We start from the raw sequence: 12,966 nt of genomic DNA on the forward strand, positions 1-12,966 counted from the left end.
GCCTCAGCTCCATTCCCTCCTCAGCTCCATTCCCTTTTCTCCCCTCAGCTCCATTCTCCTCCTGCCTTCCCACAGGAAAATCCCAACAGCTCCAGGGGCACTCCATCCTCTGATTCTGAACACAAAGAGCACGTGCACACGGGAATATAAGCAAGGAAAGGAAAAGTGTGTTTTAATTAAAATTATTCCAATCATTTCCACAGCACATGGTTTTTTCTTAAGAGACTAAGACTATTCTTTAGAAAGTTATTATTTACCAGGTGTTTGATTTCACTTCCTTTTCAATAAAATATCAAGAGAAGAAAAAGCTCTTAGGCAAATTTCTAACTTAATTAAAATAAATCTGAGCTCCATCAAGTTTTTGAGCTGAGCTGATGGGTGAGCAGAGAATGACCCGAGACCAGCAAAAGGCAGCAGCCCCTGTGTCCCCAACCCTGCAGGAGCAGGAGGAACACTGAGCTCTGCTGGGAGAACTGGGATCACATTCCCATGGCTGCTCCCACACAGCTCCTGGCTCCAGCAGAGCCCAGGCTGTGCCCAGCACACCCTGCACAGCCAGGGAGAGCAGCCCAACAGCAGCAGGGAGAGACCCAGGAACCCAGGCTGGAATTCCCAGAGGCAAAGCAAGAGGGGTTTGGTTTTCCGTGTCCTCGTCCACAGCCATGTCCAGTTCCAAGGTGCTTTTTGACCCTCAAGGTTTATGCAAACTGCAGGAAGGAAAGGGAGGGGTCAGTGTGCTCTGTCCCTCTATCAACCACACATTTTTATCTCCTTTACATAAATTAAAGTCACATTTAGCATTTGATTCTCCTGAATCCATGGGGAGCTGTGCCTGAGCAGGGCTGCACACAGAAACTTTCCCTCCCCAGCCCAGGGTCCACCAGGGAGGAGCTGAGGCTCAGCCCCTGGGAAAGGCTGGCTGGGGATGATTTTTGGAGAGGAACTCCCCACTCACCGCAGCCTCCAGGGCCTGGTCCAGGTCATCCAGCAAATCCTTCTCATCCTCCAGCCCCACCGAGAGGCGGATCAAGGTGTCACTGATTCCCAGAGTTTTCCTTTCCGCCTCAGGCACTGAGGCGTGGGTCATGATGGCCCTGAAATGACAAAAACCATTTTATCCCAAGAATTTGGGACTTGGATTGGTAAAACCAGCCTGGCTGGTTCCCTGCCAGCACCCCTGAAATGCAGCAGGATCTGACACCTCCTCTGTGCCACCTGTGTGACCCCACAGATGCAGAGAGCCCCTGGCAGCAGCTCCTGGAAATGCTGGGAACGCTGACAAGTCAGGGAATTGCATCTCCAGCTCCTATGTGCAGGACACAAATGATTAACAAGAAGTGGATATTTAAAAATCTGGACGTGACAAAGGAGAAACTCCTACTGCTCTTCCTTCCAGAGCTGCTCTTTCATTCTACAGAAGCTCTGAAGGCTCAGCACGTGGGGAATGTGCAACCTCCAGAATAAAGTCTCCTGGTTTCATTCCTGGTGTCTCAGATCCCTTCTCAAACTGCCCAAAGGACTCTGGAGGGTTTATTCTCTCCAGCTACACAGGACACAGGCAAGAAGGGATTTCCCCATGTGCTGTCACTGGCACCAGCTCCTTTCAGCTGCTGGAGGGGTTCAAGGTTTGCTGTGAAATCAGTAAGTGAAATGATTTAACATTGAAATACAGTCATTCATTTCCATGGACCTTTTCCAAAAGCAAGCTGGCTTGGAGTGAAATGATGCAATTCCATGAAGATACTGTTTTGAGCAGTTTAAAAGGCCCAGGAGGCCCTGCCAGGGCCCAGAGGCAGCTGGGGGCACACAGTGACCGTGCCCCTCGTGTGAGCAGGGAGCAGGGCATTGCTCCATCCCAGCTGCTCCTCATCCCAGCACTCTGCAGCTGCTGGGATTGCCTTCATGGACACCAACTGTGCCTCAGCCCTCCAAGTGAAATTCCTCAATCTCTGCCCTCCCACAGGATTCCCTCCCTCTGCAATCTCCCCTGGCTCTGTGCTGCACAGCAGTCCCTGAGTTTAGCTAAAGGCAAAACAGCAAAACAGCTCCGGGGGCTGGGAAATTGTGGGAATTTTGTGGTGCTCTGCAGCTTTTTGGGGCTCTGAGGATGGGAGGATGAACTCACGGATGCTCTGCCAGGCTCTCGAAGCCGCCCAGACTCTCAGCCAAGCTAAACACCTATGGCAGAAAGGGAGAGGAGTCGTTACAGGAGTGGGCTCACGACACAAACACCTCCTGGGCACAGGCAGAGTGCACAGCTGGCCAAACACCAGCACAGGCTGGGCCAAGGACCCAGCCAAGCATTCCCAGAGCCAGGGGCTCCCTCAGTGCCTTTCCCCCTGAGGGCACTCTGCAATGTTCCAGCAGAGCTGCACCAGCCCAGCTGCCCAGCCCTGCAGAAAGGCCTTTGCCAGCAGCAGCTGAGCTGGACACCCTCACCCTGGGAGCAAACAAACAAACAAACAAACACTCCCACGGGGATGAGGGGTCCCTTTGTTCCCTCTCATTCACCCCATGGACAAATTATCCCTGATTTATAGTGGGATTTATGGGACACACCCAAAGGACTTGGCAAGAAAAGCTACCGCACCCTGTCCTCAGCAGGGCAGATTCAGCTCCCTCTGAGGGTGATTTTATTGACTTTGTTTTACCTTCAAGTTCATGAGAAAGGCAGAGGCATTTTCTTTTTTCCCTTTGATGTAGAAGGTGACCATCCCAGGACAGCCTGCACACTGCTTCTTCATCACCTCGTACTGAGGGTGGGAAGGCAGCCCTGGAATGGAGAGAGTTGGGACAATTCCCAGTGAATGCCAGTGCAGAGCTGGGACAGCTCAGCCTCACCCAGCCCATCTCTGGGCACCACAGCTCCCCAGTCCCTGCTCACCCACCTGGGTACATGACCTTCTCCACCCTGGGATGGGATTCCAGGAACTTGGCCACAGCCAGGCCGTTGTGGAAGTGCAGCTTCATCCTGATGTGCAGAGTCTTCAGCCCCCGGTTGCAGAGGAAGCAGTCAAAGGGAGAGGGGACAGCTCCCAGGGCTGTGGGAATGGGAACAGAATCCCAGAGAATCACACAGAATCCCAGAGAATTCCACAGCAACACTGGTGTTCTGCATTCAGCACAGCCAAACACATCCTCACCTCCAGCATTGCTGACCTTGGCACAAGTGGGAACACAGCCAAGGCAATCTCCAATCCTCATCTCCCACATGGGGCAGCCAATTAATGAGGCCAATTAACAGGCTCAGGCCTCAAGGATTACATTATTTATTGGGCACAGTGCACCCTCAGTGCAGAGGGCACAACCCTGGACAGGAATTTATTCCTGACAATGAAGAGGCTGGAAAATTGCTGGAATCATGCGAGGCAGGAAAATTCTGCATTGGGCACACCCTGATGGGTGAGGGAGGTTCAAACCCCCCAGGCTGCAGGTGGCACCTCAGTGCTTTCAGGATGGGCCCCAGTGCTCTCCTGGAGTGCTCAGGAAGGGGAGATCAACGTCTCTCATTTTATGGGACTGTTCTATTGAGCTTTCCCAGCTCTGTTAATTTACATTCCAGGCTGATTTCCCACTTGTGTGCATGCCCACCCTCCCCAGCAGGAGCTGTGGATGTGAACAGGATTCCTGTCAGGAATTCCCTGTCTGGACTTACAGTACTGCAGGACTTTCAGCCTCTCATAGAGATCTTCCCTGTTTACAGAGACCAGGCCCATGAGGACATCACTGTGCCCTGCAAATGACAGGGGACAAGAATGGGATCAGCCCCAGGTGTAAATAAAACCCCTGGGACACCTCCCACCACCCCAGGCTGCTCCAGCCCCAGGGTCCAACCTGGCCTTGGGCACTGCCAGGGATCCAGGGGCCTCCCCACCCTCCCAGCCAGGAATTCCCTCCCAGTCTCCCTCCATCCCTGCCCTAAGCATGTGCTGAACTCTCACACTCACCATTCATGTATTTGGTTGCAGAAGACATACAAATATCAGCCCCCAGGGCCAAAGGACGCTGAAAGGAAAGGAAAATAACATCATCATTCCAGTTTGGGTTCATCCCCAGCCATTCCAACGGCTCTGAGCTCACACAGGATAAACAAGGGGAGAAACAAACACAAAAACCTGAGCATGACAATAGAACATGTGCTAAAGGCAGCAGTACAGGGAGGCACTCTGAATTCAAGGGAAGCACAAGAAAATGTGATTTAAGAGCACTGCTGCCACTCCCACAGGCTCCAGGGAGAGAAGAGATTGAGCACACCCAACACACAGTGCAGAGCTGGGAAAACAGTTCTGCAGCTGAGCTGGGGCAGGGACACACCATGGCACGGAGCCCACAAAGGGCATTTCCATGGGAAGTGAGGGACTCCAGCTGCACAGCAAAAGAATTGCTTTGCTTTCCAGCTGTTGCAGATCCTGCCCTGGGGGAGCTGGGAGCACGAGCAAAGGAGCTTCCTTTGGCAGCTCTCTGCCCTCAGTCCCAGTGCTCTGCCCAGGAGCCTCCTGAGGGGAGACAAACCAGGAGCTGGATGGGCAAGAGGGGCTGAGCAGTGCCAGATTTTTAATCAGTCACTAATTAAGGCACTTTGCACCTGGTATCAGCACATTCTAAAGAGTGAAGGGCATCACTGTTAAAACTTAACAAAGCAGACAGTTGCCAAAACTGCTGCTACCACATTAAATGCAGACTCCCACCCAGGGAATGTGGAGATGCCCAGCCAGAACCATAATGGAAAAGGACTTTTACACTCAACATTGATGGACAGATAACTGTGAAATTCTCCTTTTCTTAGCCCAGTGTGGTACCTCACCTACTGCTCCCACCAATTAATCATTAGCACTGGCTTTCCCTCCACACTGGGCTGCTCCAGACACATTAACCAGCACCCTGTGCTCTTCCACACAGCCCTTTCTGAAGGAAATTGGGAATTCTGAAGTGAACAACACATTGCAGGGCAAATCCCCAAGCCTCTGGCATGTCCCAGGCCAACTGCAGAGCTGCTTGAGCTAAGCATTAACATTTTCTGCCAAGTTCTCTTAATTCAGCAAGATCACCGTACCCTGCAGGCACTTGCACTCTGCAAAAAGGGTGACTTCAAACCTACAACACCAGGGCTCAGCTTGGTCTCCTGGGAAACAGATCTGATACAATCCCTTTCCCATCCCTTTCCCAATCCCCCTGTCCTGGGACAGGTGACACACCTGGAAATATGGAGACATGAAGCTGTTGTCCACTGCCACCAGCACCCCCGGGTGCCTGTGCACGATGTCTGCGCAGGCTTTGATGTCGATCACCTTCAGCGTGGGGTTCGTGGGGCTCTCAAGCCAAACCAGCTGCACAAACCCAAAACAACTCCAGGTCAGAGAGCTCCCAGCGCTGGGCTGAGTCCCAGGGGCTCTGGGTGCCCAGTGCTGGCAGCTCCCCGTGGCTTTGGGCCCTGGGGACGGGCAGCGGCCCTGCCAGAGCCAGGGGAGGCTCCAGCGGCTCCTCCGAGCCCAGGGAGCTTTCCCTGCGGCTGGGCTCGTGCCATCCCAGCTGGAGAAGGGCTCAGCAGCAGGACAGAGCCTTCCCCAGAGCCTTGCCCAGCACAGTTCACTTCCCCTGGGGCAGGGATCACCCAGCAGTGCCACGGAGCCCCCCCGGCTCCGCGCTCAGCGCTCCCTCTGCTCCCCCTCACCTCTGTCCTGTTCCCTCCTCTCTGCAGGCTCTGCCCTTCTCAGGATGCTGCCCATGAGGGGCACAGGGGGATAGGGTGGGTGCAGCTGTGCCCCAAGCTGCCCCCTCAGCTCAGCACAGCCCCAACCCAACAGGAGCAAGGATAAAACAATTTAACGCCCCTTTAAAGTCCACTTCCCTCTCCCCTACCTTGGTCTCTGGTGTAATTGCAGCTTCCAGGCATTTTGGCTTTGTGCAGTCAACAAAAGTTACTTTCAAATTATTTTCTGTGGCTACTTCCTGGAAGTATCTGTTTGTGCCTTAAAAAACCCAAAAATCACAAAATGAAACAACTTCCTTAACTTTCATTGCCTGCTCTGCAGCCTCATGCATCATGCAGGGACAGTCAGGAGGGCATAGCTTGATGCTGCACACCATCCATGGCACATTTATATTTTCTTTATAGAACATGTGCTAAAGGCAGCAGTACAGGGAGGCACTTTGCACCTGGTATCAGCACATTCTAAAGAGTGAAGGGCATCACTGTTAAAACTTAACCAAGTTTAAAGATTGTTGCAGATTGAGTGATTATGAAACAGTAATAATTTAAATATGAAATCAATGTGGGGTTTATGATCAGGAAATTAAACACAGAAGAACAACCAAGGGGAACACTCCAGCTACTGTTTTCCATCACTCCAATAAAAATGATTCCTTCCCGTCTTTGAAGCCTTTCCCAGGGAAGATTAAAAGAATCCAGCAGGTGATCAATGGATGTGCAGCACTCACTACCAGAAACACTGCCTGCATTAAAAATTCATTGGTTGGGTCCTTTTGCCAAGCTGATCCCCAGGGACTCAGTTTTCCATCTGAGCAGGAAGGGATGGGACATGGAGGTGGATTCTGGGAGCTGAAGGGAACATCTGAGTGATGTTTGGGAGGTTCTTTTGTGAGAAACCCTTTCTTTGGAACAAACCAAGGCAGAGGAGGAGCAATGAAATTCAGCCCTGCAGAAACCAGGCTGAGGCTCCAAGGAGAGGGGAAAGCTCCCAGGAACTGCAGTGAGCTCACCCTGCTCAGAGAGGGACTCTGGCAGAGCTGGGTGCACTCTGCCACTGGGGAGCTGTGAGGAGAGGGATTGATAAAAACAGGCTTCAAAGAACAGCGGGGTCCTACAGGGGAAATTCAGAGTTCCTGAGAGCCACAGACACGTTTGAGCCCCTGCACAAACAAGGCTGAAGCCACTGGGTGCTGTACCCACCTCCATAGACATCATCCATGCAGATAACTGTGTCCCCTGACTTCAGCAGGTGACAGATGTTCAAAAGAGCTGCTAAGCCAGAGGAATAAGCCAAGCCTGGAGGAGAAAGGATCACCGGTGTTTGATGTGACACAACAAGTCAGACTTGCCTTGGCCTTCCTCACTTTGCCTCTGCAAAGAACCTGTTCTGTCACTGCCTCACTGGGAACGTGGAGCCAGTGACAGCAGGGGATGGATGTGGACACCATGGAACCAGGACGGACACTGGGATACACTGGGACAGGCTGGGACACACTGGGAATGGACTGGGACACACTGGGAATGGACTGGGACACACCGGGAACGGACTGGGGCCAGGGGCTGCCTGCTCCCACTGCCTCCAGTGCTGCTGCACAAGGATGGATCCAGCTCAGCCCAGGCATCAGCCACACTGAGGGAGCAGCAGACAAACCCAGGCATGGAGCTGGACTTTGCTGAAGCTGTTGGGCTCTTCCCCACCTTGGAGCTGCTCCTGCCCACAGCCAACAGCCAGAGCCGTGGTGAGGGAATCATGGAACGGTTTGGGATGGAGGGACCCCAAAGCCCACCCAGTGCCACCCCCTGTCCCGGGCTGCTCCAAGCCCCGTCCAACCAATGAGGTGCTCACTGTATTTGGCTCCATCGAGGGCGGCCACAGCCTTTTCCAGGCAATCCCGAGTGGGGTTCCCAGACCGGATGTAGTCATAACCCTGGGGTGGGAATAAGAAACAAACATCAGAGACAGCACTGGGAAAGTCTGGGATAACAGCAGTTCTAGGTTCCTTAAAGAGCCCTGGCTGAGGGCATGCAGGTCCTCCCAGAGCAGCAGGATTCTGTCCTGGCACAACATGCAGCGGGGCATCCCTGCCAGAGAAAGGGCCTGGGGTGCACTGGGGCAAGGAGCCACATTCTCCTGCTTCTCCCCAGACATCCATCTGTGGCCACTGTGGGAGAAAGGGCTTGGGCTGCACAGTCCAACCACCCTGAGAATGCCAGGCTGGCTCTGGCTGGGACCATGAGGGTGCCCTGGTCCCATTCCCTGCTCAGCAGAGCACAGGGCACAGGATCATGTCTAGACAGCTATGGGTATCTCCAGTGAGGGAGACTCCTCAGCCTCTCTGGAGGGAATTCTCAGGAAAAACGTGTGTCCACCTCCATCACACCCACAGGCACCGGACAACTTCCCTCATCAGCTCTTAACAACCCACACGTTTCCAATTGCCACAGCTTTTATGCAAATTCTGGGGAAATTCAATGAGGAAAATAAGACTCATGCACGCACAGATGCAGTTATTACCAAGAGAACCTGCTGAGCACCCTGGGATTTGCCTGCTTTTAGGATTTCTCTTTAATGTCAACTTCCTCATAGTCAGGAATTCTGCAGATCGCTCTGGCAGAGCTCCCGGCAAGAGCATGGATCCTGTCATCAGGATGTGGATACATCAGCGTGACTCCTTCTGAGGGCCTCCTCAGCACAGCTGGGATTCTGTGTGGAATGAGGAATCACAAGGCAAATTCCTCCTGCGCCACCAGCACAACGCGAGATTGGAGCAGGTGCTGATTGAGGAGTGGCAGCTTTGTGCCACGTCCCGTCAAACCTTTCTAGCACTTTCTACAGGGCATCCACAAACTCCTTAAGAAATATTCCCTCGGTTTGGAAGGAAGACCGAAGGCGGCTCTTACACAAAGCGTGTGTAGTGGAACAGGGATTCTGCCCGGCCCTGGGGCGAGTGCAGTGTCGGGAGAGCCGCCCGTGTTTCCGGCTCCGGGCAAGCCCTGGAGCAGCGTTCCTGCGAGCCCGGGGGCACCGCGTGCTCCCTGCTCCCCTTCCCCCGCCTTTCCCACGGGAATCATCCCAGCCTCATCCCAACCTCATCCCAGCCTGATCCCAACCGCTCCGGATCGCCGCCCGCAGCGGGAACAGCGAGCCCCGGGCTGGCTCGGGCTGGAAGGGAGCACAGCGGCTCCTCCGGTGCCACCGCCGCTCAGCAGGGCGGTCCCGGAGCACAGGCACGGCATCGCGGCCGGGCGGCTCTGCAATGGCCCCGTGAGCAGCCCCGCTCCCGGCACAGCGAGATGCTCGCGTCTGCCCAGGAGCTGCCACGGGGGGAAACATCCGCGCCGGGAGCTCCCTGCCCTGCCCAGGCCCTGCCGCCTCCTGGCCGGGACACGCCGGATGCTCGCGGCCTCCCGCGTGTGCCCAAGCCCGGAAGGGGGCTCGGTGTCCCTGTGGATGACTCAGCGCCCCGGTGGCGGCCACACTCACCGCGTGGTCGCCGGGAGCCCGCTGCTTGAAGGTGGTGGAGAGCGAGATGGGCGGCACCATGGCCCCGGAGCGCCATTGCTCGGGCTCCTGGCCGGCATGGATGGCATGGGTGGCGAAGTGCTTGAAGGGCGGCAAGTACCCCTCCGTCCCCTTGCCTGCCATGGCCGCGTCTGTGTGGGACCGGCCCGCAGCGCTCCGGGGGCTCGGCGGGGCGAGAGCTCCTCATTGGCTGCGGCGCCGGCGGGGAGGGGCCCTCGCGCCCTCCCATTGGCTGCCGGCGGGGCGGGGCCCGCCCTGCACAGGCAGCCCCCGCCCGCTGGGGGGCGCCACGCGCTGCGCGCTGAGGGGCCGCTCCCGGGAGCCTTGCCGGGACCCAGGGGCGCCTTTCCCGGGAGCCGTGCCGGGACCCAGGGGCGCCTTTCCCGGGAGCCGTGCCGGGATCCAGGGGCGCCTTTCCCGGGAGCCGTGCCGGGATCCAGGGGCGCCTTTCCCGGGAGCCTTGCCGGGACCCAGGGGCGCCTTTCCCGGGAGCCGTGCCGGAATCCAGGGGCGCCTTTCCCGGGAGCCGTGCCGGGATCCAGGGGCGCCTTTCCCGGGAGGAACCGGGAATAATCTGACCGCACGGCAATGACCCACAGGGGAGCAGCGTGCTGACTGCCCGGCAGCGCTGCCTGCAGTACCTCAGCACCTGGGAGTAACCCCAGCTGGGCACGGGCTGGGGGACCGGCTGGAGCTGCTCTGGGGGAAGGATCTGGGGATTCTGAGGGACAACGAGCTGTGCCCGGCCAGCAGTGTCCATTTTGATCCTGAGGGACAACGAGCTGTGCCTGGCCAGCGGTGCCCAGTGGGATCCTGAGGGACAACGAGCTGTGCCTGGCCAGCGGTGCCCAGTGGGATCCTGAGGGACAACAAGCTGTCTATGGGCAGCGGTGCCCAGTGGGATCCTGGGGTACCACAATCAATTCCAGCAGGTCAGAGGTGATCCTGCCCCTGTGCCCAGCCCTGGGGACACCTCTGGGTGCTGTGCCCAGCCCTGGGGACCCCTCTGGGTGCTGTGCCCAGCTCTGTCCCTCAGCACAGCAGGGCAAGAGCTCCTGGAGCTGAGCAAGGGCCTGGAGCATCTCGGTGCCCAGGAAAGGCTGAGGGAGCTGGGGCTGCTCAGCCTGGAGAGGAGCCCCAGGGAGAGGGCCCTCAGCCCTGGCTGTCCCTGGCTGTCCCTGGCTGTCCCTGTGTACAGAGGTCAGACCCAGCAATGGCCCCAGAGCCACGGGCAGGGACTGAGCCCAGCAATTCCCCCAGCACAGGAGGCAGAGCTTCTGCTCCAGCCCTGAGCAGATTGTGCACAGAGGCTGTGGACTCTCCTCTCTGGGCATGTTCCAGAACCATTGGGACACAAACCCGTGCTCTGGGATGTCCCTGCTGGAGCAGGGAGGTGACTGCAGAGGAGCCCCTGTGGTCCCTTCAGCCTGACCCATTCTGGAGTTCTGTGATTAAAAATTAATTCACTGAGTCTCCCTGCCAAGGTTATCCTACGTGGACTGATGTCCATGGAACAGCACTTTGACATCTGAGGACAAAGAACACACATGTGCTGAAGGCCACTGATGAATGATTTATATATTAGACTTTGTAAGGAAACATTTTTTTTACAACAAAAATATGGATAAAATGTGAGCAAAGCTGGATCTAAGAAGAGCAAACCTCTGGATGTGTGCAAGACCATGCCCCAGCCTCACATACAGGCAGGAACCTGGGATTTAGGAGGGAGGAATTCCATCCCCTGTTGTTAAATCTGATTGCTGTAGGAAAGTTCTGTTGATAGGCAGACAAAAAAAAGCCATTCCCAAGAATTTGTAAGTGTAAAGTAATCCCACAGCTGGGATTCCTTACAAACACCAGTTTTCCCGGAGCCCTTCCCATGAGTAATGCTTTGGTTCCATTTCTGGGGTGAATAAGGGAGTCCATAATAAGCTGGTAAACAGTGACTTCATGCCTCTAGTAATTAAAAATGCAGCGTGAGGCTTCCACCATCAGCTAAAACCTGAGCCAATCCCTCCATTCCACAAGACCAGCCATGCTCTGTGTGTGTTTCCAGCATGGGAGAACAGGAGACATCAGAACGGCTCACAGTGCCAGCCTCTCACATTCTGCCTGCAAATGGGTTTGACTTTCCTCAAAAAAACAGGGAGAGACAGAAAAATCTCAGTGGAAAGACCACTGGAGTATAGAGCAAAAGCAAATTGTTGGGTTTTTTTCTATTTTTTTCCTAGAATTACTTCAAATTCTGTATTAGGACTGTAAAAAGCTGTGTGGGAAGCAGCTGGGGACAGCAGGCACAGGAATTCTTAAATGTGCCTAGAATTCTTCTTGGTCACTTGGGATGAGGGAGATGATGTGAACTCAGGAAAGACAAGGCCATCAGGCTGGTAATTCTGTTATCACAGCAGGTCTGGTCTCCCTGGCAACCTGGGGGTTGTTTTCCCTGGGAGAATTATTAAAAAATCCAATTTACCAGGAATTTGGGACATCATCATTTTTACAATTACTCATCCCATATTTGAAGCAGAAACTTGCAGAACTGGCCCAGGAGCAGGACGTGCAGTGGGGAATTGGGAAGCTCCAACCCAGACAGGTCCTTTCGGAGCTGACACTGCACCTACAAGGGCTCGCACCACCACAGGGGCACTGTCCCGGTTTTCCTTTGAGGAACACTTGTCCCGGTCCCATAATTTCCCAAAGAACTTTCCATGGATGGTGGGAGAGCACTGGAACAGCTGCTTAGAGAGTCATGGAGTCTCCCTGTCCTGGCTCCTCGGGATGTGCCCTTTGGGATTGATCCCTGATTCTGCCTGTCCCTCAGGGTGTGCCTGTTGGGATAGATCCCCAATTCCGCCTGTCCCTCAGGATGTGCCCTTTGGGATGGATCCGGTCCCTCAGGATGTGCCCTTTGGGATGGATCCCGTCCCTCAGGCCGTGCCCATTGGGACTGATCCCTGATCCCGATCCCTCCCCTCAGGATGTCGCTGTTGGGATTGATCCCGGATCCCTCCCTCAGGATGCGCTTGCTGGGATCGAATCCCGGATCCGGTCCCTCAGGATGCGGTTGCTGGGATCGATCCCGGATCCCGTCCCTCAGCATGCGGTTGCTGGGATCGATCCCAGATCCCGTCCCTCAGGATGCGGTTGTTGGGATGGATCCCCGATCCCTCCCTCAGGATGCGGTTGCTGGGATCGATCCCAGATCCTTCCTCCCCTCAGGATGCGCTTGCTGGGACCGAATCCCGGATCCGGTCCCTCAGGATGCGGTTGCTGGGATCGATCCCGGATCCCGTCCCTCAGGATGCGGTTGTTGGGATCGATCCCGGATCCCGTCCCTCAGCATGCGGTTGCTGGGATCGATCCCAGATCCTTCCTCCCCTCAGGATGCGGTTGTTCGGATAGAACCCGGATCCCGTCCCTCAGGATGCCGTTGCTGGGATCGATCTCGGATCCCGTCCCTCAGGACGCGGTTGTTGGGATAGATCCCGGATCCCGTCCCTCAGGATGCGGTTGCTGGGACCGACCACCGATCCCTCCTCCCCTCAGGCCGTGCCCATTGGGCGGATCCCGCCCCGCCCCTCCCGGTCACTCCGCGGCTCCTCCCGCGCGCTCTCTCGGTGCGGCGCAGTCTCGCGAGAGCGGCGGCCGAAGATGGCGGCGCGGAGCCGAGGCCCGTGAGGCGCGGGCGGAGCTGCGGCCGCTCCGGGGGCTCCGGGCGGGACCGGCCCCGCGG

General features: G+C 56.0%; 1 protein-coding gene across 1 annotated transcript; it reads right to left on the minus strand.

The window, feature by feature from the left end:
• Positions 1-145: 145 nt before the first annotated feature.
• LOC128949636 (cystathionine gamma-lyase-like) lies at positions 146-9,389 on the minus strand. The gene is made up of 12 exons (XM_054294539.1): positions 9,195-9,389; positions 7,557-7,638; positions 6,911-7,006; positions 5,860-5,969; positions 5,196-5,327; positions 3,948-4,005; positions 3,656-3,733; positions 2,889-3,041; positions 2,652-2,773; positions 2,126-2,178; positions 956-1,094; positions 146-707 (listed from the first exon to the last, which is right to left on the minus strand). The coding sequence occupies exons 1-12, from the start codon at positions 9,354-9,356 to the stop codon at positions 699-701; spliced, it is 1,194 nt and encodes a 397-aa protein (XP_054150514.1). The 5' UTR covers positions 9,357-9,389; the 3' UTR covers positions 146-698.
• Positions 9,390-12,966: the final 3,577 nt, after the last annotated feature.

The sequence above is a fragment of the Melozone crissalis genome, unplaced genomic scaffold (genome assembly GCF_028551555.1).
Source record: "Melozone crissalis strain CALT ecotype California unplaced genomic scaffold, PUWL_Pcris_2 ptg000254l_1, whole genome shotgun sequence".
NCBI classification, from domain to species: domain Eukaryota; kingdom Metazoa; phylum Chordata; class Aves; order Passeriformes; family Passerellidae; genus Melozone; species Melozone crissalis.